Below are 26,224 nucleotides of genomic sequence, written 5' to 3'. Positions count from 1 at the left end.
GGAATCTCTGAGATAGTGTCACAGGTACAAGAGGGAATCTCTGAGATAGTGTTACAGGGACATGAGGGAATCTCTGAGATAGTGTCACAGGTAAGTGTTGGAAATGTCTGAGATAGTGGTGCAGGTAAGTGCGGGAATGTCTGCGATGGAGGGAAGGCTAGCCTCCATTGAGCTTCAAGCATGGCTCACAAATGAGTTCATTCAGGCCCAGGCAACGGCAGACAGAAGCTTTCCAACTGGGCTTACAAGGCATCATACTGTCCTCCAAACTGTTCTCCAGCAGAGTGGTAGGAGTGACGTGACCCTGGTCAAGGAGAGTGATGATGGTGAAAGGGGACATGGAAGTGGGGACTCCATTCAAAGCGCTCTCACGTCTCACCCGTTGCCCCCCTCTCAACCAGTACCCACAATGCTGCCCCCTCTCCAGGTGGTCGAGTCTGCCCCTGCACAGGTGCAGGTGGAGCAGTCTTTGGAGGGGCCCTCATGGGCACCGAAACCCAGAGGGCATCCGCGCAAAGCATCTAAGCAGTCAGGGCATGAACATGAGCAACCTGCCACTACCTCTGCTGCAGCCACGGGGGATGCACCATGTACAAGTGGTAGGAAGGGAAAGGCGAAGGTTTTATGATACGAAGGGGATGCACAAGGGTGTTGGACAGACTGTCATGTTTTTCATTTATATTTGTTTTTGTTAAATTCACATTAAATGTTAACATTCTCTCCACTACTGCCATATCTTGCCCATTCTTGACTGGCTTTTGTGATAGGGCCCTTTCATGAGCTTCATCATGAACAGTGACACTTGATGCCACCCAGTGGGTCACTCGACAGTGGGTCTATGTGTAGTTGCAGGACTGTTTTGTGCAGGGGAGGGGGCTGATCTTTCCAGGAGGTCTGAGGATGGACTATTGACACTTTGTGATCTTATGTGAAGTGTTCATATCAGTAACTCCCTGGCCTCACGAGCAGCCAGGTGAGTCGCTGCTCTGCCCATGGGTTCCTCCTCCTCCTTCTGCTGCTGCTCCTCCTCAATGTGGATGGGGCCTCATCAACCGGTACCCCTCTCTGTTGTGCCTTGTTGTGCAGGACACAACACACTACTATAATGCGACCCACTCTCGCTGGTGAGTATTGAAGCTCTCCCCCAGAACGATCGAGGCACCGAAATCGCATCTTCAGCAGCCCTATCGCATGTCCCCAATTGTAGACCTGGTGGCGATGTGGCTGTCGTTATATCGACACTGTTGCTCGGTGATGGGGTTCCTCAGAGGTGTCATGAGCCACGTGTGCAGGAGGTATCCCTTGTCCCCGAGGAGCCAGCCCTTGCGGGTGTTCGGTGTGTGGAAGAGGGGGGGGATGTTGGACTCCCGGAAGATGAAGGAATCGTGGCAGCTGCCAGGGAATCTGGTGCACACGTGAAGGAATCTCTTGCGGTGATCACAGATGAGCTGAGTGTTGATGGAGTGATAGCCCTTCCTGTTGATGAACAGTCCTGGCTCGTGTGGAGGTGCTTGGATTGCGACATGGGTGCAACAGATTACACCCTGCACCCGTGGGAAGCCAGACACAGATTGGAATCCCACTGCCCTCTCCGTCTGGCTGAGGTCGCCCATGGGGAAGTTGACATAGTGCGAGGCCCTGCAAAATAAGTCATCGATGACCTGCCTTATGCACTTGTGTGCAGACGACTGAGAGACCCCGGCGATGTCCCCGATGGCTCCCTGGAATGACCTGGAGGCGAAGAAGTTGAGGGCCAGTGGTTACTTTAATTGCGACCGGTAATGAGATGCCGCCAGGCTCAGCCGGGAGCAGCTCGGCATGAAGGAGGCTGCAGATGTCTGCGACTACCTGGCGACTGACTCTGAGCCTCCGTGTGCACTGCTCCTCAGAGAGGTCCAGGAAGCTGAGCCTCGGTCTGTAGACCCTATGGCGTGGGTAGTACCTCCTGCCACGTCGCTCTCTCTGTTGTTACCCTCTGTGCCCTTGTGCAGGTCCCTGTGGCGCAGCACTGTGTTGTGGAGCTCCACGTGGCGGAGGTGGACGCCGTGCTTGGCGAGGCTGGTGATGTTGCTCGTCCTCGGATGTAGTGGTGAATGCAGCCATGGCGCCCCCCATCCTGATGGTGTCAGTTTGAGGGGGTCCAAAAATTTGGTAAATATGCATAAACAGAAGAATTCTGAGTGGAACCAAGAATTTTCAGTCTAAACACACAGATCTCACAGCCAAAAGTTTGTCTGAGAGAACTGAGTGCCCTGCTGGAATAACTCACCTTTTATCCCCATCTGTCAAACAGGGATTTAAATGGCCAAATGTTTGCCGGCTGAAACCTGACTCGTTCCCCATGGCGTGTTTCACACAGCACGGGGAACACGCTGAGGCAGCGGTGAAATCACTTGCCTTCACTCTTAATTAGATTCATGTACATTTCAAGTGCTTCAAATACTTGATTTACTGCTTTAAATATCGTCCCGTGGCTTTAATTGTCGGCGGGAGTTCCGGGTTCGGGGACGGTGCACGCTCCCAGATGACTCTGGGTCGTGCACATTCTTTGGTGTGTTGGATCCGGGATTTCTGCCCGCTCCTCAAAAAAAACAATATTTTTGCCCCCCCTCCCCCAATGCACCCACACTTTTCTTTTGAAATCGAGCCCAGAGAGTACAAAAGCAAGGAGGTTATGATAAACCTTTATAAAACACTGGTTAGGCCGCAGCTGGAGTATTGTGTTCAATTCTGGGCACCACACTTTAGGAAGGATGTCAAGGCCTTAGAGAGGGTGCAGAGGAGATTTACTAGAATGGTACCAGGGATGAGGGACTTCAGTTATGTGGAGAGACTGGAGAAGCTGGGGTTGTTCTCCTTAGAGCAGAGAAGGTTAAGGGGAGATTTGATAGAGGTGTTCAGAATCATGAAGGGTTTTGACAGAGTAAATAAGGAGAAACTGTTTCCAGTGGCAGAAGGCTCGGTAACCAGAGGACACAGATTTAAGGCGATCGGCAAAAGAACCAGAGGCGATATGGAGATTTATGCAGTGAGTTGTGATGATCTGGAATGCACTGCCTGAAAGGGTGGTGGAAGCAGATTCAATAATAACTTTCAAAAGGGAATTGGATAAATACTTGAAGGGAAAAAAATTGCAGGGCTATGGGGAAAGAGGCTAATTGGATAGCTCTTTCAAAGAGCCAGCACAGGAACACTGGGCTGAATGGCCTCCTTCTGTGCTGTATCATTCTATGAACATTTGCTTAGACCACAGCTATCACCCTGAAATCTATAAAGCTGTTTTAAGTTTCTCAATGAGATTGCAGTGTAGGACTGTGTTTTAAAAATGTCTGAATGCTAAAAAGGCGTATATAATCCTTACAAAATACAATATTGTGTCACGGTGTCTGAAAAATACCAGTGATATAGTAGGAAGGAATGTAGAAGATTTAACATTTTGTAAAATACACTAACCAATGATACATTTTTGAATCCCATTTATCTCCAGTGCTAGAAGGTATTTTGTGTTAAGATTGTACCTGTTTCATTTCACTCTTTAGTTTATTAATACCAGTTCTCTCAGTCTTTGTTGCTCCTGCATGACCAACTTCCTGAATGGAAATAGCAGGACTGACGGCAGCAGAATCATTCGGTCGTACTTAAAAAGGGAACACACAATAAAAATGTTTTTTTTAAATTACATATTTGACAATTACATTTTAATGTAAAAATAAAATTGACACACAACTTGCATTTATATAGCGCCTTTAACAGTCAAACGTCCCAAGGTGCATCACAGGAGTGTTATCAGACAAATTTGACACCGAGCCACATAAGGAGATATTAGGACAGGTGACCAAAAGCTTGGTCAAAGAGATAGGTTTTAAGGAGTGTCTTAAAGGAGAGAGAGAGAGAGAGGTGAAGAGACTTAGGGAGGGAATTCCAGAGCTTAGGGTCTAGGCAGCTGAAGGTACGGCCGCCAATGGTGGAACGAAGAAAATCGGGGATGTGCACGAGGCCAGAATTGGAGGAGCGCAGAGATCTCGGAAGGTTGTAGGAGGTTACGGAGATAGGGAGGGGCAAGGTCATGGAGGGGTTTGAAAACAAGGATGAGAATTTTAAAATTCTAAATCCTGTAGCACAGGTTATGAAATCGTTTAATAGAGAGAAGTACTGCACAGTGTGTGATGAGTGTGAGGCCTTATCCCGCGTCACACCATAAAACGTTGCTCTATCTTATCCTTTCATACACATCTTCCATTAAACCAAGCCACTGGGGAGTTAATATGGAACTAGGTCAACAAAGTGGATTCTGAAAAATAATGGTTTCTGAGTTAGAAATGGTTAATGCATAAGTAACTGCTTGGGGACCACGTCCAAGTCCAATCTTGTTTGTTGAAGTTGTTTACATCCCTGAGCTCCTTTTGTCTCTGGTCTGTCAGTGCAGGAAATAATTTAAAGGCAAAGTGATGATTGACCTTTATCTTCCATTGCACCAGATTGGATATCGAAGAGAAGAGAAGCACATAACCAGGCTTGTGCCCCACGTTCTTCAATTTTCCTGTGCGACTGCGTGTGTCAAATCTAACAGAGGCTCAGTGAAGTATCATTTCCATCAATCTCTCAGATGCTTCTCAGATTCATATTTAATATTTACTGAAGTGAATATGTTTCACAGCTTTATGTTTTTCAATAGATAGTGTAATGTTATGCACTATAATACCGGTTTACTTTTGCCTCAGTTTATATTGCTTCATCGTAACAAACAATTTATAGATTAATTTGAAATATGTGGTGCCAGGAGGATTGAGCAGGATGCTGGAATGTTGCAGTACAACCCAGCAGTTAAAGTGTGGAGATGCCGGTGATGGACTGGGGTTGACAATTGTAAACAATTTTACAACACCAAGTTATAGTCCAGCAATTTTATTTTAAATTCACAAGCTTTCGGAGATTTTCTCCTTCCTCAGGCAAATGTTTCAAGATCTCCTTGAAGCCTACGCATTTATACATATTGAACAATAATAAATGGTGTTTACAGACTGCCCCTGCAACTGCCCGTTGCCAAGGCAATCACCGTGTTCAGACAGAGAGGTGTTACCTGCAGAACCTCCGAATACACATTCAATAAAAAAACAAACAGGGAAAAAAAAACAGAGAAAAAAAAAACACAGAGAGAGGCAGAAACATCCGGAAGGCAGAGAGAGCCAGCAAATGACCCATTATATTAAAAACAGATAACATTTGTTCGCTGGTGGGGTAACGTGTAGCGTGACATGAACCCAAGATCCCGGTTGAGGCCGTCCTCATGGGTGCGGAACTTGGCTATCAATTTCTGCTCGACGATTTTGCGTTGTCGTGTGTCTCGAAGGCCGCCTTGGAGTACGCTTACCCGAAGGTCGGTGGATGAATGTCCATGACTGCTGAAGTGTTCCCCGACTGGGAGGGAACCCTCCTGTTTGGCGATTGTTGCGCGGTGTCCGTTCATCCGTTGTCGCAGCGTCTGCATGGTCTCGCCAATGTACCATGCTCTGGGGCATCCTTTCCTGCAACGTATGAGGTAGACAACGTTGGCTGAGTCACAGGAGTATGAACCATGCACCTGGTGGGTGGTGTCATCTCGTGTGATGGTGGTATCTGTGTCGATGATCTGGCATGTCTTGCAGAGGTTACCGTGGCAGGGTTGTGTGGCGTCGTGGACGCTGTTCTCTTGAAAGCTAGGTAGTTTGCTGCGAACGATGGTCTGTTTGAGGTTGGGTGGCTGTTTAAAGGCGAGTAGTGGAGGTGTGGGGATGGCCATAGCGAGGTGTTTGTCCTCATTGATGACATGTTGAAGGCTGCGGAGAACATGGCGTAGTTTCTCCGCTCCGGGGAAGTACTGGACGACAAAGGGTACTCTGTTGGTTGCGTCCCGTGTTAGTCTCCTGAGGAGGTCTATGCGATTTTTTGCTGTGGCCCGTCGGAACTGTCGATCGATGAGTCGAGCGTCATATCCCGTTCTTACTAGGGCGTCTTTCAGCGTCTGTGGGTGTCCATCGCGTTCCTCCTCGTCTGAGCAGACCCTGTGTATTCGCAGGGCCTGTCCATAGGGGATGGCCTCTTTGACGTGGTTAGGGTGGAAGCTGGAAAAGTGGAGCATCGTGAGGTTGTCCGTGGGCTTGCGGTAGAGTGAGGTGCTGAGGTGCCCGTCTTTGATGGAGATTCGTGTGTCCAAGAAAGAAACTGATTCTGAGGAGTAGTCCATGGTGAGCTTGATGGTGGGATGGAACTTGTTGATGTTATCGTGTAGTCTCTTTAGTGATTCCTTGCCGTGGGTCCATAGAAAGAAAATGTCGTCGATGTATCTGGTGTATAGTGTTGGTTGGAGGTCTTGTGCAGTGAAGAAGTCCTGCTCGAACTTGTGCATGAAAATGTTGGCGTATTGGGGTGCGAATTTGGTCCCCATGGCTGTTCCGTGTGTTTGGGTAAAGAACTGGTTATCGAAGGTGAAGACATTGTGATCGAAGGTGAAGACATTGTGATCATTGTGCTCGACTCATCGATCGACAGTTCCGACGGGCCACAGCAAAAAATCGCATAGACCTCCTCAGGAGACTAACACGGGACGCAACCAACAGAGTACCCTTTGTCGTCCAGTACTTCCCCGGAGCGGAGAAACTACGCCATGTTCTCCGCAGCCTTCAACATGTCATCAATGAGGACAAACACCTCGCTATGGCCATCCCCACACCTCCACTACTCGCCTTTAAACAGCCACCCAACCTCAAACAGACCATCGTTCGCAGCAAACTACCTAGCTTTCAAGAGAACAGCGTCCACGACGCCACACAACCCTGCCACGGTAACCTCTGCAAGACATGCCAGATCATCGACACAGATACCACCATCACACGAGATGACACCACCCACCAGGTGCATGGTTCATACTCCTGTGACTCAGCCAACGTTGTCTACCTCATACGTTGCAGGAAAGGATGCCCCAGAGCATGGTACATTGGCGAGACCATGCAGACGCTGCGACAACGGATGAACGGACACCGCGCAACAATCGCCAAACAGGAGGGTTCCCTCCCAGTCGGGGAACACTTCAGCAGTCATGGACATTCATCCACCGACCTTCGGGTAAGCGTACTCCAAGGCGGCCTTCGAGACACACGACAACGCAAAATCGTCGAGCAGAAATTGATAGCCAAGTTCCGCACCCATGAGGACGGCCTCAACCGGGATCTTGGGTTCATGTCACGCTACACGTTACCCCACCAGCGAACAAATGTTATCTGTTTTTAATATAATGGGTCATTTGCTGGCTCTCTCTGCCTTCCGGATGTTTCTGCCTCTCTCTGTGTTTTTTTTTTCTCTGTTTTTTTTTCCCTGTTTGTTTTTTTATTGAATGTGTATTCGGAGGTTCTGCAGGTAACACCTCTCTGTCTGAACACGGTGATTGCCTTGGCAACGGGCAGTTGCAGGGGCAGTCTGTAAACACCATTTATTATTGTTCAATATGTATAAATGCGTAGGCTTCAAGGAGATCTTGAAACATTTGCCTGAGGAAGGAGAAAATCTCCGAAAGCTTGTGAATTTAAAATAAAATTGCTGGACTATAACTTGGTGTTGTAAAATTGTTTACAGCAGTTAAAGGATAGATCATTAGCCCAGAGGCACTCTGCATCCCATTCACTATCTGAAAATGGTTGAGTTTTGTTCAGAAGTAGTGCAGGCTGTATTCTATGGTGAGCACGAGGGAGGAGTGGTAGACCGTGGCCTGAATCCTAACAGTACGGCGAGGAAAGTTTCAAAAAATATATAATATTTGCTTCAAAGATCTTTTGGCAGAGTGGGAGTGTGTTTGGATGTAAGGTAAAGACATCGCTGGGCTTGTGACACACTTGTAGGCTCACACATGAAGGATGGACACTTGCAATGAGGTATGAGGAGGTTGTTGGTGTCCACAAAACCATATCCCAGCACTAGGCACCGACTTCAGGGTCGGAGGGATAAGGTAAAGGAAAGAAACGTGGCAATTTTAGAACTGTTGACTGCGCCAAAAATGTTTACATGGATTGTGAAAGCAAATTTATAGTCATAACGGTAATAGTAATAAATAATAACATTTAAAATACGTCTAGGAACAATTTACTACCTGCAGGAGTGAAACTCCAGTTTCAATTGTTCCCTTTCTAGGCCTCCAAGGTTGAGTTTCATGACAGGATCATAAATCATGTCATTATCAGGGTCCTTACACCATGAAATACCAGCCCTAAAGGTCTACGACAAGACTCATTCGTATTTGCAGCACAGATCCCACAATTTCTCGAGCGTCATGGGGAGGTTAACGACGAGCTCCCGTTTTTGTGAGGCTAACGGCTGAACGGTGCACAATGTCCAGCAATTTGTGGTGATTCACAGCATCCCTTCCTCACCACAACTCGCTGGGTTTTTTACACACTAATAATGGCAGGTACCCTGAACTCACCATTACTTTTCCAACAATTTCTGGGCCAAGATAATGTCTCCACTTTTAGCAATTTAAAAAAATAATAAACTTTTCCTTGTAATTGTTTTTAAGTAACATTATACAGTTAATATTAGAAAACAATGTTAATACTGACCACTTTTCTCTACCCCAAACTCCTTTCCACTTAGAATATGATGCAGCAGTTTCTTCATGTCAAAAGGGCTCAGATTCATTAAATTCTCTGAAGCCTCTTCCCCTGCATATTCAACAAGAATGTCATTTAGAAAATAATACAAAAACAGAAGGCTTACAGAGTGTGTTTCAGGCTGTTGTACACTTAAAAGGCTTGGGCAACATCACAAATCAAGAGAGAGAAGTTTGTGCAGTTTATAAGTGTCACTCCCTCTCCTCATCTGCACGTTTCCCCTCAGTAATATCATCCATAGTCACGGGGTCTGCTTCTATATGTACGCTGATGACAGCTCTTCGCTCTCTACCACTTCCCTCGATCCTTACCCCCTCTGTTCTGCCCGACTGCCTGTCCGACACAAGTCATGGATGAGGCAAAATTTTCTCCAACTCAACCCTGATTCCATCCCCTTACTGGGCCACTTGCTCAAATGAATCCAGACTGTGCAAAACCTTGGTGCCCTTTTCGACTCAGAGCCGAGCTTCAAACCCCATAGCTTATTCATCAACAAGACTGCTTACCTTCAGCTCTGCTACATTTCTCATCTCTACTGGTACCTAATTCACTGAAACCCATACCCACACTTTCATCACCTCTAGACTCAATGCAGTAGATATGTGTCTTCACCATCTGGGCAGTAATCTAGTAGATCACATCTCCCACCTATTACAGAACCTGCCTGATTTTTAATGAAAATCAGGTGGATTCCATAAGGGGAGGTCGACCCGCTTTGCCAGATTACCACCGAGGCAGTGAAAACAAAAACCCAACCCAATTTCTCCAATATCTTCCTTGCTGGCCTCCCATCTTCCACTTGCAATAAACTCCTACTTGTTCAAAACTTAGCTACCAGTATCCTGTTTCATACCAAGTCCCACTCACCCATCAACTCCATCCTTACTGGCCTATATTGGCTCACTGTGCAATGCCTTGCCCTCGTCTTCAAATCTCTCCACATTCTTGCCCCCCACTCACTGCAGCCTCCTGCAATCTTATAATTCCCGCCCACGCCCATTCTGATCTTTTGTACATACTGCCCTCTCTTTGACCCACCATTGGTGGCAAAGTCTTCTGCTGTATTGGCCCTACTCTCTGGAGTTACCTGCCTAAACCCCTCTACTTCTCTTTCTACCTTTAAAACCTTCTCAAAATTCATCTATTTGACCAAGTTTTGGTCACCTATCCTAACTCTCCTGCCAGGACTAGATGTCTGTTCCTTTATTGCCTTCGGGACTTCTATGTTAAATGCATTCCCAACTTCCCAAGAGCTGTTATAGTCTTTAAGATACTTCAAAGCAATCTTTTAAATTATTTGCTACATATTCAGATTTCAGTTTGAACATTTGAGTCTTATTTTGGTGGCTGCATCTTCTATTACACTTGTTGTTATAGCCCTGAGCTTTTCCACTAGCTTCATGCATCAGAAAACGAGAGTACCTTATAACAAAGCAAACTAAGCCCACATTGTAATACTATCAGCTAACAGAAAGGGGAGGCTTTATGAAAACATATATTCAACTTCAAAGGATTATAGTAATCCTTAAATATACTTTGATTAAGAAATAGTGCCCCTGCACAGAATAGTTTAATGGAATTTCTTTACAAACATGCTTAAATATTTCAATGGGACTATTATAAAATAGGAAAACAGCTAGAAATTAGATATATGGTAAAATCAAAATACACTCTACTTGCAGTAACATATGCTCCAAGATAACTGGCACTATGTGGTAATCAACCGGAGAACACAATTTTGACACTCCGAGGAATTAAACTGAGAAAATCTATGTGGCTGAGTACAAAAAAAAACTAGAAATGGACCGCGTTTGTGATGCAATTTTAGTACATCCACCAGTTTCACACTCAGTAGAACTGCGTCTAACAACCACTCAGTCCCGCTCAAACTGAGTTAAAGCAAAGTTTTGTGTATGCGTTTGTAAATGTTAAAGAGTCAGAATTGCAGTGAAACGACCCTGTTGGCTTTTTACCAACACTAAAAAGCTTAATGATGACCCAGTGGACTGCCTGGGATATTGTTAAAGTTTAAGAATAAAATTTAAAGAGATGGTTAATTAGAGTGCCAATATCCCTGCTTCTGATCAGTACCCAGTGACCCCCTCAGAGCCCACCTGTTGTGGGAGAGTGAGTGTGGTGTCAGCGTACTCACAGGTCATAGACACCCAGTAATCAGGCAAGGACAGGAGTGCTGATTCCACAGATGACCAGCCTGCTGATACCCACTGTCCAGACCATGGAATCATTTCCCACAATAAGTCAAAGACTTCAGGAGATTAGGGGGGTTAAATTGAACAATAAAAAGTAAGAAAAGAAATAAAGATGTAATCCATACCATGCCCTGTTCACCAAATAGTTTGTACATTCATACCTGAACAGTGGAGACTATAAGCCAGCTCTGTGGCCATCACCTGAATGATGAGTCCAATTCTCAGTCTGAGCATTTCTGCAAAGAGACACGGTTGTGTCCTTACATACATGGCAAGGTAAACCATGATTTCCTGATGTAAAGTGCAGAAAGACACATGATAAATGTAGTGGTAGAATAACTGTAATAACACCCATTTTAAAAAAATACAACCACTGAGATCGTACCTGGGTAAGAACTGCTAAGCTAATGTCTTGTCCACTTGCTTCATAAATAAGCTGTGTTAGTTCATCAGGTGGCAAAGGACTAGAAAATAAAAAGGAAGCTGTAAGAATCATACGTAAGAATCATAAATGCTTTCAAATAACCTTCTTATACAAATGGAACAATTTCTCAAAGTGTTTGAAAATGTCATGTTTTGGTGTAATATCCTATCACTAAACGTCAATTCTTGTTTATGTAGTTTCCAATCCTCCCTCACAATACTTTAAGTCATTTTGTCTTCTCTCATTTAGGTCCCTTGCCAATATGCAGGCAAATATGGCAGCCAATCTGTACACAAATATGTCCCACAAACAGTAATGAGACAAATGACCAGATAATCTGTTTTAACGGTGTTTGAGGGATAAATATTCACCAGGATACCGGGAAAACTTCCCTGTTCTTTCTTCAAATAGTGGCATAGGATCTTTTATGTCCACCTGAGAGAGCAGATTTAATATCTGATCTGAAAGACGGTGCAGCGCTCCCTCAGCACTGCACTGGAGTGTTAGTCTGGACTATCTGCTCAAGTCTCTGGATGTGGGACTTGAACCCACAATCTTGTGACTCAGAGGTAGGAGTGCTACCACTGAGCCGAGGCTGACACCCATACCCTGTCTAGCTCGTGACCAATGGGTGGCTATTCTCTTTCTGATGGGGGCAGTGAGCTGAATCTCTTTGAGATCAAGATGGATCCAAGACATTTCATTGTTAAAACTTGATTCTATTTTATAGTAGTGGAACCCAGGAAATATTTTAAGCTAACAAATTTCCTTAGCTTTTAACCAAGTGTCATTAAAAATACACGCTATTTAGGCCACATATAGTATACTTCAGTTTAAGACTATGAGGAAATGAAGTCTCTATATTATAAAAAGGATAAAGAGGCACTGGAGAAGGTGTAAAAAAGATTCACAAGGATGCTGCCAGAACTGAGAGGACATACTTATCAGGAAAGATTGAACAGACTGGGGCTCTTTTCTCTAGAAAAAGGGCTGAGGGATGACCTGATGGAGGTCTTTAAGATTATGAAAGGGTTTGATAGGGTAGAAGTAGAGAAGATGTTTCCACTTGTGGGGGAGACCAGAACTAGAGGCCATAAATATAAGATCGTCACTAATAAATCCAATAGGGAATTCAGGAAAAACATTTTTACCCAGAGTGGTTAGGATGTGGAACTCACTCCCACAAGGAGTAGTTGAGGCGAATAATATAGATGTATTTAAGGGGAAGCTCGATAAGCACATGAGGGAGAAAGGAATAGAAGGATATCCTGATAGGGTGAGATAAAGAGGGGAGGGAGGAGGCTTGTGTGGAGCATAAACACTGGGCTGAATGGCCTGTTTCTGTGCTGTACATTCTAAGTAAGATATACAGATGTGAGATACAAAATTGTATAATAATTTATCAAAAATATTTGATATATGGAAACATATTTAAGAAATTTTGAGAACTATGAACACACTACCAAACAACAAAATTTGCTATACATTACATTTGAAAAGTTAGAATAAGATACTGCTGAGTTTTAACTAGCCTCCTTCAAACTGAGAAAGTTTGGGAGTGTTGGTTCCACAAGTTCACTATCTTAAAGAAGAGAGATGAGAGACCTGCTGGCTGTTAGAGTCCTGAGTGAAACGAGTTTGGGTAAACTCGATCCAATAGAAAGTGGGCACTGGCCACAGCAGATAATTACGGTACACTGAGCTACATAAATCCTGTTGTCTTGGTAACAAGTAAAACACTTACTGATCATAATTTATTATATTGTGGAAGCCCAATAGTTCTTAACTTCTGAACTAAGTTTAGAATACTCACGCTGTGATAGTCCTCTCACGTGGTTCTGGGGGGAGACCAACAGTCAGTTGCTTCTGATGTGACAAAAGGGCTGTACAAGCCTGCGCAACAAAACAGACAGCAGAATTAGACAGTTTTAAATGGCAGATGGGAAAAAGCACCAACATTGAAAACCCAGGAATTAATCCAATTTAAAACAATTCTCAAATCTTACGTAACATTCCTGACTGCAAAAGATACTCAACTATTAACTCAGATAATTCTGCATGACAATATCTCACAGACCAAATTCGAGGTGATTTATAACAGTCACATGAGTGCCAAGATATATGCTATAATAGAATGGAGAGTGTTTAAACTTATTTCACTTAAACCATTACAGGCACTTTGGGGGAAAAATTGGAAAGGGGCTGTTTTTGGGCGCGGGTAGTGTGATGTGCTATTACCCCAGGCCCAATGACCCCGGGGCAGGCAGGACGCGAGTTTCCTCTGGCCCGATGACCCACCTGCAATCAGCGTTCCACACCAGGCCTCGCACCTGGAATCAATGCAATTCACACTTTCCATCACCAGGGGGAGCTCAATCTCTTAAAGGGAGGATGTTTCTGAGAAATCTCTTAAAGGTAGCTGGTACCTGTTATTTGCTGAAAATAACAGTCTACTGTCTGCACAGAGTCTGAACAGAGATCAGACATCGCACATGTAAAACACAGATGCAGGTCCCAATCCTATGTTTACACGCTGATGAGTTATGTTAAAACATTGAATAAAGGTTGCGCAGCACTAAATCCCACATCCTCCAATCTGCACACCAGACCTCACCAATCTGCCGATCTGAGTTGGTACCAGTCCTGCGAGAGTGCGTGCACCAAGGTTCTCTGCTGATGCACTAGAGGCTTTGGTGCAAGAGGTGGACAGAAGGAGGGACATCCTATATCCGCGAGGGGTGGGGAGCAAGAGGCCCTCCAGACATATATCCAAAAGGCAGTGGGAGGCAGCGGGGGACGAAGTCAATGCCAGGCGCACAGCATCATGAACATGGATGCAGTGCAGGAAGAAGTTCAATGCTTTGACATGAGTGGTCAAGGTGAGTGAGGTCAACTGTCAAGTGGTGTCTCCCACCAACTGCACCACACACTACACCCCCATCACCCACATACCAATAAACTCTTTCCATCAGTACTCAACTCTTCCAACCAGATGCTTCCTCTCACCCTTACACATTACCACTGTTTCAAGCCGCCCACCCACAACTCACAGGTCACACACACTGGCAGCTATTCAACCATGACCGGCACATCACCCAGACACACGTCCCGCTTTCTTGCAGGAGAAGGTGCCGCATATCAGGAGGCAGCAAGTGGCAGTGGCATTTAGCCCCTCAAGCCTGTTCCACCATTGAATGAGATCATGGTTGACCTGTGACCTCACTCCATATACCCGCCTTAGCCCCATATCCCTTAATACCCTTGGTTCACAGAAATCTATCAATCTCAGATTTAACATTCACAAGTGAGCTAGCATCATCTGCTGTCTGCAGAACATCGTTCCAAACTTCTCCCACCCTTTGCGTGTCGAAGCTTTTCCTAACTTCACTCCTCCACTCCTGGCTCTAAATGTTAGGCTATGTCCCCGCGTCCTAGTATTCAAGTCTAGGAGACCTCCAAAAACAGTTACAAATGTCTCGGCAGCCAGAGGCAATAATCCAGCCACTAACCTGTAAATCCTGCTTGGTCCCTTTAAATAGCGCTGGTGGGGGGTCCTCCAGGCACTCTGAGACACGTTCAGATGGTCGGGGTTAAGACTGGGCCTTGAGTTGAACGTTAGACACCATTTTGGAACTTATCACTTTAAATTAGCGTTGTACACTGATTGAAGCCATTTTCTCCCTACTTTACATGATTCCAGCGTTCGTTATCTGGGCCTGCGCTAACTCCTAAACCAAGATGGCGTCCGGCGCATGTCACGCAGGAAACGTGCGTGCGCATCCAAGACGCCATCTTGGATGTCAGAGAGGCCGTGCAGCGCTGAAACAACGGGCGCTACACGGCCCAATTTAGCGCCCTTCATCTTATCTGTTTGGACAGTTCTCAGTCCCGAGAGTTTTAAATATGTGACTTTAACATAGCCTTACCACCCAGACTCAAAGATCAGTGCTCTACATTCTGACTCGCAGCAATAAAACTAATGGTGGGTTCCACATACCTCAGCAAGGATTTCAATCCTCTTCCTGAGTATGCCTGAAATGTAGCGGATCAATCTCCACTCACGGTTATGGCCGGCCTTACTGTACAGCTCAGTCAAGAGGCTTCGTACTGTTGCACAATGCTGTCCTCCAAGATTCGTATCCCACTCAGGACCCCTGTGTCATAAAATGAAGGAGGGAATCTAATTTAGTGCAAACTACAACCACTTAATTCAACATGGTGCTCTTTTCATTCTGGTAAAGGTTTGATTACTGAACAACACCTTGGGATTAGGGACCTTATTGCTCACCAAGTGCAAAAACCAAATGGGGGCAGAAGTGTGGCATCAATTTTGACTTTTACCGTTGCTGATGAAAATTCACTGAAAGCCTTAATATAATTAATGCCTCCACGTCATGAAACACAGAAGTAAATGGAAAGAACAGACATCTATCTAAAAAAACAACAGACTTAAGGGCGCCAATTTTAAAGGTGGGCGCACGAGCACACATAAATTGACTGGAGTCCCGTCCGAACCCGGCCAGATCCACTGCGAGGCCGGAGGGAGAGAGCGGCAATTCAGCGGCAGGAGGCCGCAGCCAGGGACCCCGCAGAATCGATCCCCACCAGTCAGTTGAGGGGAGGGGGTGATTGCGATTGGAGTGGGGGTGGGGGTAGCCTGGGGCAGGGGAGGTCCTAGGCTTTCCTGTGAGGCCCAGGGGAGCACTCCTGGCCCACAAGGAGACCCAAAATTAAATTTTTCAGACTTTCCTTACTTCACTCTTCTGGCCCAGGATCACCCTCCCGACAGGTCTGGCCTGGCCTGGCCGGGGTGAGGCAGGGGCGGGGATGAATCCATCACTAACCCCCCCACCCTGCTCGGGCCTTGTGTTAATATTGCGGTCAGGTTCCATTGGCGTCACTGGGCTCCGATCTGCACACTTAAAGTAGGGCCCCGCGGGTGTCCCACTCGCCTGATCAAAAGAGCAGGTTAAGATCGGTACATGGTGGGAAGGCAGTGCGATCGGAGGGGGTAATAGACTCGTCTTATTTTAACTCCCCCCAGCATGGTTTCCGCCAGGTTAAATGTTACAAATCTTTGAAAACGACCCACTCAAAAACATGACTGTTCAGGCCAAATCCATAAATGTGGCACAGGAAACATTTGACCTATGATTATTTTTATATTTGAGTTACTCTGCGGTCACTACAACTGACTCAGCTTCGAGTTCGGGGGACCTGCTCCCTATCTTATATTACAATAGAGTGAGGGAAGGAGAGTTACAGATAATTGTTTGGTGTAGATACTGTAAAGGCTTAAACTGTCAGAAATATACTAAGTATTGCACATGCTAGTACAGACTGTGCAGTCACATTCATGTACTGAGTTCCCATAATATTACACAAATCTTAACATGAAAAAGACTGGGAGGTCCAGAAACCATAAAACAGATGATTATGATGAGGCTAGAATATATAAACAGTATTTATAATGCTTAGTTTAAGGGGAAGAACAAATAGACCAACTTTATTTAAAATTAATACTTCATTACTCTTGAAGTTCGTTGAATTATTATTCATATTTATGATAAAAGGTATACTTTCCAAAATATTACTGTTTCACATCGCTGGTCATGGTAAAGGGCTTATTTTGATCTTCCAATTGCTTCCAGCAATTCAGTTGGAGAGTTTGTGGACACAGACAGATGGTCCTGTCATCACAGACTGTTTATATCACAATACTATTTTCCATTGCTGTGTGCACGCACTATCACAAAGATATGCTCGTGTTGATGGCGGTTTCAGTTTCATTCATGTCACTAATAGGATTAGTGTAGCTATTTCCTAACAACCATGCAAATGACTGAGATAATGATATATAGCTTTAAAGTATAGCACAATATAAAGTGTTGTGGACAAATGTAATCTAAGCAAATCAATTTGGGACAAAACCTACGATTTGCTTAGCTGAGCTCACCGGGTACGTGATTTGTTTTATGGTAGTTCAATCTGGTTTGTTCTGTAAATAAACCAGAGCAAAGTTGATTTTATTTAATTTTTATTTTCCTTCAATTTTAACTAGGAAATCAGGCAATGGAGAAGATTGCCACTGTGTGCTACAGTAGCAAAACCATAAAAAACATTTATACTAGCATTTATGAGTGAACTACAGATAGCAAACAGAGCAAATCTTAGATATTAGTACATCAATCTGATTTTTACATTGGACGGACTTAGGAAGAATTGATCAAAAAATGCAAACGGAGGTTGGGTTCAGATGATATTTATTCAAATGAAATTGCGGTGCACCGAGGTCTATGTTATGTTATTTGAAAGTTTCATGGAAAAGATTGCTGGTGTATCAAGTATGCATCACTGAGATTAAAAATAAACCTTAAGAATTTCCTGGCCTGCTATGAAAATGGCACCCTTGAATTCAGAGAAGTGCAGCTATTACAGTTACACATCGTGGAACCGTGCGACCTGCCACAGAATTGCTGGCTTTTGTTTATCACTTAAAAGGTAAATTATATGAAGATAGCTGGCTTTGGATAAAGAGAAGCACTTAAAATGTAACTACTGATATTTAACTTTCGGAAAGTAAATTGGAACACCAGTACAAAGTACACATAATGACATTCTTTACAAGGTGAAGAGTCTTAATAGGATTGTCACAGCACAGTTCCAGCCAAGGAGTGGGGGCTGTGGCCATGGCACTAATCTGTTTTCTTTCTTCTTATGGGACTGATACATTCATTGTGCGCTTCCAGCAATTCAGTTTTCATCTTAAACCTGCATTTGCAGGCTTTGTGCTTTTTTAAAACTTCCTCCATTTTCTTACCTGTTTACCATGGGTGGGCCTCTCACACGATTAACTATTTGCCCATTCTGTTATTTGCCCATTCTGTTATTAAGGTGTTAGCTCTGTAGCCTGCACCCTCTGCAAAGTTTGGGTTTGGTGCCCCTACATTTTACTAGACAATGATACTAAATCCTGCCTACTTAATCTGGATTCAAATCAGTCAAGGTTACCTGAACAAAATGTAAGTTGCTGCTACCCAATGATTTATCCATCTAGTGTTTTTTTAACCTTGCAAAGAGGCTTCAAGGGGATATAGACAGGCTAAGTGAGTGGGCAAAAACATGACAGATGGAATATAATATGGAAAAATGTGAAGTTACCCACTTTGGTAGGAAAAACAGAAAGGCAGAGTATTATTTAAATGGTGATAGATTGGGAAATGTTGATGTTAAAAGGGACCTGGGTGTCCTTGTACATGAGTCACTAAAAGCTAACATCAGGTGCAGAAAGCAATTAGGAAGGCAAATTGTATGTTGGCCTTTATTATAAAAGGATTTGAGTACAAGAGTAAAGATGCCTTACTGCAATTACATCGGGCCCTGGAGTATTGTGTACAATTTTGGTTTCCTTACCTGAGAAATGATATACTTACCATAGAGGGAATGCAACAAAGGTTCACCAGACTGATTCCTGGGATGGTGGGATTGTCGTATGAGGAGAGATTGAGTAGACTAGGCCTGTATTCTCTAGAGTTTAGAAGAATGAGGTGATCTCATTGAAACTACAAAATTCTTACAGGGCTCGACAGGGTAGATGCAGGGAGGATGTTTCCCCTGGCCGGGGAATCTAGAACCAGGGGTCACAGTCTCAGAATAAGGGGTGGGCTATTTAGGATTGAGATGAGGAGACATGTCTTCACTCAGAGGATGGTGAATCTTTGGGTTCCGCCAGGACCACTCGGCTCCAGACCTCATTACAGCCTTGGTCCAAACATGAACAAAAGAGCTGAATTCCGGAGGTGAGGTGAGAGTGACTGCCCTTGACATCAGGGCAGCATTTGCCCGAGTAAAATTGAAGTCAATGGGAATCAGGGGGAAAACTCTCCAGTGGCTGGAGTCATAACTAGCATAAAGGAAGATGGCAGTGGATGTTGAAGGCCAATCATCTCAGCCCCAGGACGTTGCTGCAGGAGTTCCTCAGGGCAGTGTCCTAGGCCCAATCATCTTCAGCTGCTTCATCAATGACCTTCCCTCCATCATAAGGTCAGAAATGGGGATGTTCACTGATGATTGCACAGAGTTCAGTTCCATTCGCAGCCCCTCAGATAATGAAGCAGTCCGAGCCCGCATGCAGCAAGACCTGGACAACATCCAGGATTGGACTGATAAGTGGCAATTAACATTCACGCCAGACAAGTGCCAGGCAATGACCATCTCCAACAAGAGAGGGTCTGACCATCTTCCCTTGATGGCATTACCATCACCGAATCCCCCACCATCAACTTCCTGGGGGTCACCACTGACCAGAAACTTAACTGGACCAGCCATATAAATACTGTGGCGACAAGAGCAGGTCAGAGGCTGGGTATTCTGCAGCGAGTGACTCACCTCCTGACTCCCCGAAGCCTTTCCACCATCTACAAGGCACAGGTCAGGAGTGTGATGGAATACTCTCCACTTGCCTGGATGAGTGCAGCTCCAACAACACTCAAGAAGCTCGACACAATACAGGACACAGCAGCCCACTTGATTGGCACCCCATCCACCACCCTAAACATTAACTCCCTCCACCACCGGCGCACTGTGGCTGCAGTGTGTACCATCCACAGGATGCACTGCAGCAACTCACCAAGGCTTCTTCAACAGCACCCCCCAAACCCGCGACCTCTACCACCTAGAAGGACAAGGGCAACAGGCACATGGGAACAACACCACCTGCACGTTCCCCTCCAAGTCACACACCATCCCGACTTGGAAATATATCGCCGTTCCTTCATCGTCGCTGGGTCAAAATCCTGGAACTCCCTACCTAACAGCACTGTGGGAGAACCTTCACCACACGGACTGCAGCGGTTCAAGAAGGCGGCTCACCACCACCTTCTCAAGGGCAATTAGGGATGGGAAATAAATGCCGGCCTCGCCAGCGACGCCCACATCCCATGAACGAATAAAAAAAAACATAACAGTTTAAGAATTGCACAATGAAGACATCATGGTAGAGCAAAGTTCATAATCAGATAGTTAAGGCTTTGAGATCAAACAACATCCGTTACAATCTGGTCTACAGCTGCTTGGAGTTTGACTCTGACTGAGAGGCAACAATGGGAAACTTTGTATGAATTGTTAATTGGTTATTAATACTACAAGGAATCCTAATGTGAGTTGAGTGGTGGAATGGAGATAAAAATAATCTATATAAAAACCTCTCAGTTTTATTGATTGTAGTAACTGTATTTCCGAGTTTCACTTACTTAATTACATACAGGATGTATAATATGTCTGCTTGGTCTTGGAGTGTGAGGCATTCTTTTAGCTGTTCAACTAATGCAGCAAAGTCAATATCACCATGGGCATCCTTGGGCAAGCTGAGGTCCACTCGATGATCCTATTTGTTCGAAAAGGAAATGTGATTGTTTTGCTGTGTAAGTTTTTAGAATTTTGCTGAATTCATTAATTTTCATTAAACTTATCAAATCAAAAACGTGTCGAGTAATATCTCATTAAAAACCTTACGTCTGCATGCACTTCCTGTCTGCATTACCCGACTTCCTATTGTCACGTTTTTGTCATATTTTGTGCCAACTTTTTACCATTAGAAATTCCTATGTCCAGATTTAGAATGGGTTTAGCCCGTGTAAAATTGTAACACTGTAATTACATAATATAGCCACTGGTGGCATGTGCAGCAACTCACTGAACTTGCTCTCCGAGCTGTGATGCCATTTGTTTTTTCAGGTAAGTTGATTTTAAAGATAATTTTAAAGTTTTTAATTTTATGTATGAAATATACTTTATTACTTTCTTGCAGGATTTCCTTTCTGCCGTGCCTACTCTTTCACAGGAGTAGCACAGCTCCGAGTTGAGGCCTCGCTCTGCCTCTCCTCTGCATGCTCTCTCAGCAGACTGGCATGAGCCTGGTCTGCCACTCTTTCCTCCCTCCAACTCCACTCTTTCCCGCCGGTTTAGCCCCGGCATGTTCTCACCCACCTGTTTTGGGCCTGCGCTGGTCCCTCTCCATCAGCTCCCAGCCTATCATCACCACTGCTGTTCCACGCTCTCCCCTTCTCCTATACTAAACAGCTTTACCTTCTTCCCTTCTCTGCTCTTTAACTCCACTGTATCGTTCCCTAATCCCCACATTCTAACTGTCTCGCACCTGCCCCCTTGAGCCCCCGGCCTCTAAACTGCTCTACTTCACCCCCTGACCTTTGACCTTGCTCTGTCCTCCTGTGTCACAGCCCAATTGTCCCTGCCATCTAACCCTATTTAATCTCATGACAACGCTCAATCTTGACTCCGAGTGTAAAGCCCCAAGAGACTGACTGGTAATATATTAAAGTCTTGTGTATATGTGCACATCCTATATAAGCAACACTTACTGTAGCAATTTTGCTGTCAAATTTTGTTGATAAAAATGGTCAAAGAACAGCTAGTTTATTATGACTATGTGGCTAGGCCTACAGAGCGACACAAAATCATTTCCCACAAGGAAAAAGATGTTAAATATCTACCTTTTATATATTTTATGCCCCAAGACAGAGTGAAGCAGGGTCATGGTAAATATCAGATACTGCACTTCAGATTCTGGACCACACATAAACAAGTTGTGTGCATTAATGATTTCTTAGGCCCAATCTGTCCCAATTTTATTTTTAAATGCTGACTCAATGATATACATCAAGCTTTAGAGAACTGACCTTAACTGGCTGTGATTTTGGTACTTCCAATAAGTTCAGAGATTTTTGATGAGTAATTGGAACTTTCATGGGCAGATACATAGAGAAATCTGTGTTAAAAATAAAAATAGATATTAGGAAAGTAACTAATAACCAACACATTCAAGAGTTGTAGACAATGTTGTAGTTTACAGCTATCTGGTATCTCCTTCAATGTTACCTATTTCTCAGCTCGCACAAAGACATTAAGGGGATTCCCTCATTAATTTGGAGGCATTGGTTGCTTTGGCAATTAACTAATTTATAGTAAAGCTGAATCATATTCACACCAGTACAAAGTCAGGCAATTCTCAAGCCAAATAGAGCATAGCCCAGATTTTAACTCGGGGTCAGGGGTCGTGCGGGGGAGGGGGGCCCCGAGGCAGATGGCAAACCATCCAAACCATTACAGGATGAGGCCCCGGAGATCTTAGCTCGGTCTCCCGTCCGAACCCAGCGGGAAACGGTAACTGGCCGAAGGGTGGGAGCTGGAGGCAGGGGATCCAAAGGAACAGTGTCCAGCCTTCAAGTAAGCGGTTGGAAGGTGGGGGTTCGAGAGGGTCTTTAAGATTATGAAAGGGTTTGATAGGGCAGACATAGAGGAGGTGTTTACACTTGCAGAGGAGACCAGAACTAAGGGCCATAAATATAAGATAGTCACTAATAAATCCAATAGGGAATTCAGGAGAAACTTCTTCACCCAGAGAGTGGTGAGAATGTGGAACTCGCTCCCACAAGGAGTAGTTGAGATGAATAGCATTGATGCATTAAAGGGACAGCTAGATGAATGCATGAGGGAGAAAGGAACACAAAACTGCAAATTTAAAGGAGGACCCTGCTTCCTTCTGCGAGTAACTTTCTTGCTTGTTCAGAAGAGCAGGTTTAGATCACAACCTACGGGCAGGCAGCAGGGTCAGTGCAAGTAAGTCACAGCGGCCATTTTAACTGCCGGGCAGACAGGGTTAAAATCGGCCCTTATCTACAAATATCTTACAAAAGCAATTTCAAAACAAATCTGGTAAATGTACAAGTATAGTGTAACTGACTTATTTTTTAAAAATAGAATTGATTACTTGGTAATTCCAGTCCTTTTGCTTTGGCCACCATTGATATTATATCCCTTGTGGTGTGCTCAGCTTCAAATATGTGATGCATTCCTGGGCTCTTGGATGTTGGAGGCAGTCGCTTCGATGCAGGGGTTGTGCTCTGTAGCAGGTGATTTATATACTGCATGAGCTCGTCTTGATTATCAACTGTGTATCAAAAAATAATATCAACTTCGAGTCAAAAAACGGTCACATTTAGACTGTATTCTTCAACCGAAAGGGAAAGCAGCCATGTTTCTGGCAAACCTAATATGAATATTTTATACTGTACAAGCTGGGATCTTTCGACAGTTTCACAGAGCCCTTCCGTCTCCCCAGGACTTAAGTGATTGTCAATATCAAGCCTTCTTGAGGTGTCTTTCCAGAAGTTAGGTGCTAACCTAAGACTCACGTGCATAGTGCTAACTGCCCAAAATACTGCAGATCGTAGCAGGAAGATTTGGGAATTTGATGCTTGTTGTCCATCCTCTGCACTACATCAACAATAGACTTGATTTCACCACATAAAGTAAACTGGTGAGAGAGATCCCACGGTCAGTACTGGGTGAAACTCTAACGTAAAGCAGCCTGTTCCAAGCTGCAGTGAGTTTTTCTCCTTATTGTACCAGGGTGGGTATTCTATGGGTAAGTGTACATGGTGAAAGTTTATTGTTTGAAGGACAGCCAGGACAGGGTGACTGGCAGATGGCATGTTGTTGCTACCCACCAGCATCTAAAGTAGCAGGAAAATTTGCATTCAGAACAAAACAAAACCTACCTAAGGAAAATTAGGTAAATGATATATGGATTTTTGTACACCAATTCAGCACAATAATTTGCATTTATAAACTAGATATCAATCACTCCCTCTGTCTGTCTCTCCTGTTCCTAGAAACTTAATGCCACTCTGAGAGCTCTCAGTCATTATTGCGATCTCTCACATATTCTTCTGCTCTCACCTTTTCCTCACTTCTGTCTCCTGCTTGATCTATACAGCTTTCCGTTCTGTCCCTGATTCTTTCTATACAGCTTTCCGTTCTGTCCCTGATTCTCTCTATACAGCTTTCCGTTCTGTCCCTGATTCTCTCTATACAGCTTTCCGTTCTGTCCCTGATTCTCTCTGTACAGCTTTCCGTTCTGTCCCTGATTCTCTCTGTACAGCTTTCCGTTCTGTCCCTGATTCTCTCTATACAGCTTTCCGTTCTGTCCCTGATTCTCTCTATACAGCTTTCCGTTCTGTCCCTGATTCTCTCTGTACAGCTTTCCGTTCTGTCCCTGATTCTCTCTGTACAGCTTTCCGTTCTGTCCCTGATTCTCTCTGTACAGCTTTCCGTTCTGTCCCTGATTCTCTCTGTACAGCTTTCCGTTCTGTCCCTGATTCCGTCCCCTTCAGTTTGATCTCATTGACTTGGCTTTTTCCTCACTGAGAATGGATGGTTTCCTACTTAAGGCTCAACCTAAATATCTGCTCACATATAAAATAGAACTCAGGTACCACTCCCAGTTCTTTGCACCGAAATAGTGGGAGTAATTTTAACTCATGCCACCAGGCAGGAAACCGATGGGATAGGATCGGCCATTTTACTCTCAGCTCCATTTTACTTCCCATTGACCAATGGAGGGAGGGCAGGTTGGGTTAAAATTACTCCCCAAAATATCTTAGCTCCTTAAAGTAGAATTCAGTAAAAACAGTTTTTTTTCTTTTTTAAATTTACTCTATTAAACAGGAAGCAATCTTTGATTACGTTAAATTTGTAATAAGGTATTTCCAAAGAATGTATAGAAGACAAGCATTTTCCACAAGTGAGAAAGTCAAACCCACTATGGAAGATGAGAAGTCTACAAGCAGAATTTGGAAGATTCCTACCATCATTTCGATAGCATGAATCATGCATAGAAACAGCCTCCTCCACCTCATCACTTGGACTGATGCTGGCTTCACTGAAATAATCATCTGACAGAAGATCGTCAGGCCCAGTGTCCATGAAACTCAGGCGTGTGTAGCACGAGGTAATCAGAAACTCCGATAATTTGCCCGTTTTTACTCTAAAAAGTAGAACATTATAATCACAGTTAGATACCTTTACAAAGCTTCATCACTAAAACATTATCTACCCAATAGTCCAAACCAAAGTGACCAAAGCACACGCATCAGTAACTTTGCTATTTAAACTGCTAGCAGTTCCATAAATGAACAAGTCCAAATGCAAATTCATACCTAGCCCCACCAAAGTATCCGTCCTGTAGCTTTCGAAGTGTACAGAGAATGTTTGAGTCAATGTCTTCCCCATCCTCAGCTGCAACAGAAACAGAGCAAGTTTAAAAGTACAAGGCACTGCTCTGTGTTACCGATCCTTTAAATCAAAGGCTGAAAACTTTACTTGTCCATGGTCAAGCAAATAGTATTTGGAGGTCTAGATCAGGAAGACAATTTTGGCATTAAGTCTGATGTGACACTGGAAAATAATCAGTAAAGGGTAGCACTATAGAGGATGACTGAGAAAGCAAGTACTGTATTCCACTATACCAGAGGCAGCGTTCCTGGATTAAGAGGTATATGCGGAGTAGGGGTGAAGATTAGGCAGAGTCCACTTACCGGACTGAAGTTGCCCCATTCCTGCTCGGCGCTATTTCACCTTCGCTGATTTTCAAGTGGGCCGAGGATCCTGCTGGAGGCAGGCAGGGCCAACTTTACATTCCAAGTACATTCATCCGCTCAGCCCGATGAAGTCATTGGCACCGCAACGTGATCTTAACTAAGAGTCAGAGGGAGTCTCGCACTGTCTGCAGCCCACAGCACAACCACAGCGGGAGGAGCCCAAAGGCCACGATAGGCCCAAGTACATGTGTCGGAGCTCCTTGTGGGCCAGGAGGAGCAGGAGTGCTCTCCCCAGACCCCACAAGGAGTCCTTGGGTCACCCCAGGCTGGCCTCTCCCTCCCCTACCCCCCGATCAAAGGGGAGCCTCCGCCCCGCTCCCATCGCATCCAGACCCCTCCCCCAAACTGACTAGCAGGGACCGTTCCCAGGAGTCCCCAGCAATAGCCCCCCGCCCACCGGGTAATGGATCTGTCCGGGTTCCAGCGGGAATCCTGGAATTTTTAGGTTAATGAGGCCCTGCCATTACGATCAGCCTCCACATCCCCGAACTC

General features: G+C 44.7%; 1 protein-coding gene across 2 annotated transcripts in view; it reads right to left on the bottom strand.

Moving 5' to 3' along the window:
• The window catches only part of LOC137327047 (phosphorylase b kinase regulatory subunit alpha, liver isoform-like), a 165,460-nt gene that overhangs the window by 53,801 nt on the left and 85,435 nt on the right, over positions 1 to 26,224 (bottom strand). For both annotated transcript variants that reach the window (XM_067992432.1, XM_067992433.1), the window contains exons 18-28: positions 25,292 to 25,370; positions 24,941 to 25,119; positions 23,062 to 23,241; positions 21,971 to 22,059; positions 20,525 to 20,658; positions 15,271 to 15,427; positions 13,087 to 13,166; positions 11,235 to 11,313; positions 11,011 to 11,140; positions 8,589 to 8,690; positions 3,519 to 3,637 (exon numbers count right to left, since the gene is read on the bottom strand). In XM_067992432.1, coding sequence (XP_067848533.1) covers positions 3,519 to 3,637; positions 8,589 to 8,690; positions 11,011 to 11,140; positions 11,235 to 11,313; positions 13,087 to 13,166; positions 15,271 to 15,427; positions 20,525 to 20,658; positions 21,971 to 22,059; positions 23,062 to 23,241; positions 24,941 to 25,119; positions 25,292 to 25,370 — 1,328 coding nt within the window. The remainder of the gene's footprint in view (positions 1 to 3,518; positions 3,638 to 8,588; positions 8,691 to 11,010; positions 11,141 to 11,234; positions 11,314 to 13,086; positions 13,167 to 15,270; positions 15,428 to 20,524; positions 20,659 to 21,970; positions 22,060 to 23,061; positions 23,242 to 24,940; positions 25,120 to 25,291; positions 25,371 to 26,224) is intronic.

The sequence above is a fragment of the Heptranchias perlo genome, chromosome 11 (assembly GCF_035084215.1).
Source record: "Heptranchias perlo isolate sHepPer1 chromosome 11, sHepPer1.hap1, whole genome shotgun sequence".
In the NCBI taxonomy this organism is placed as follows: domain Eukaryota; kingdom Metazoa; phylum Chordata; class Chondrichthyes; order Hexanchiformes; family Hexanchidae; genus Heptranchias; species Heptranchias perlo.
The sequence above is the reverse complement of the archived record's forward strand: the minus strand, read 5'-3'. Positions and strand labels throughout refer to the sequence as shown.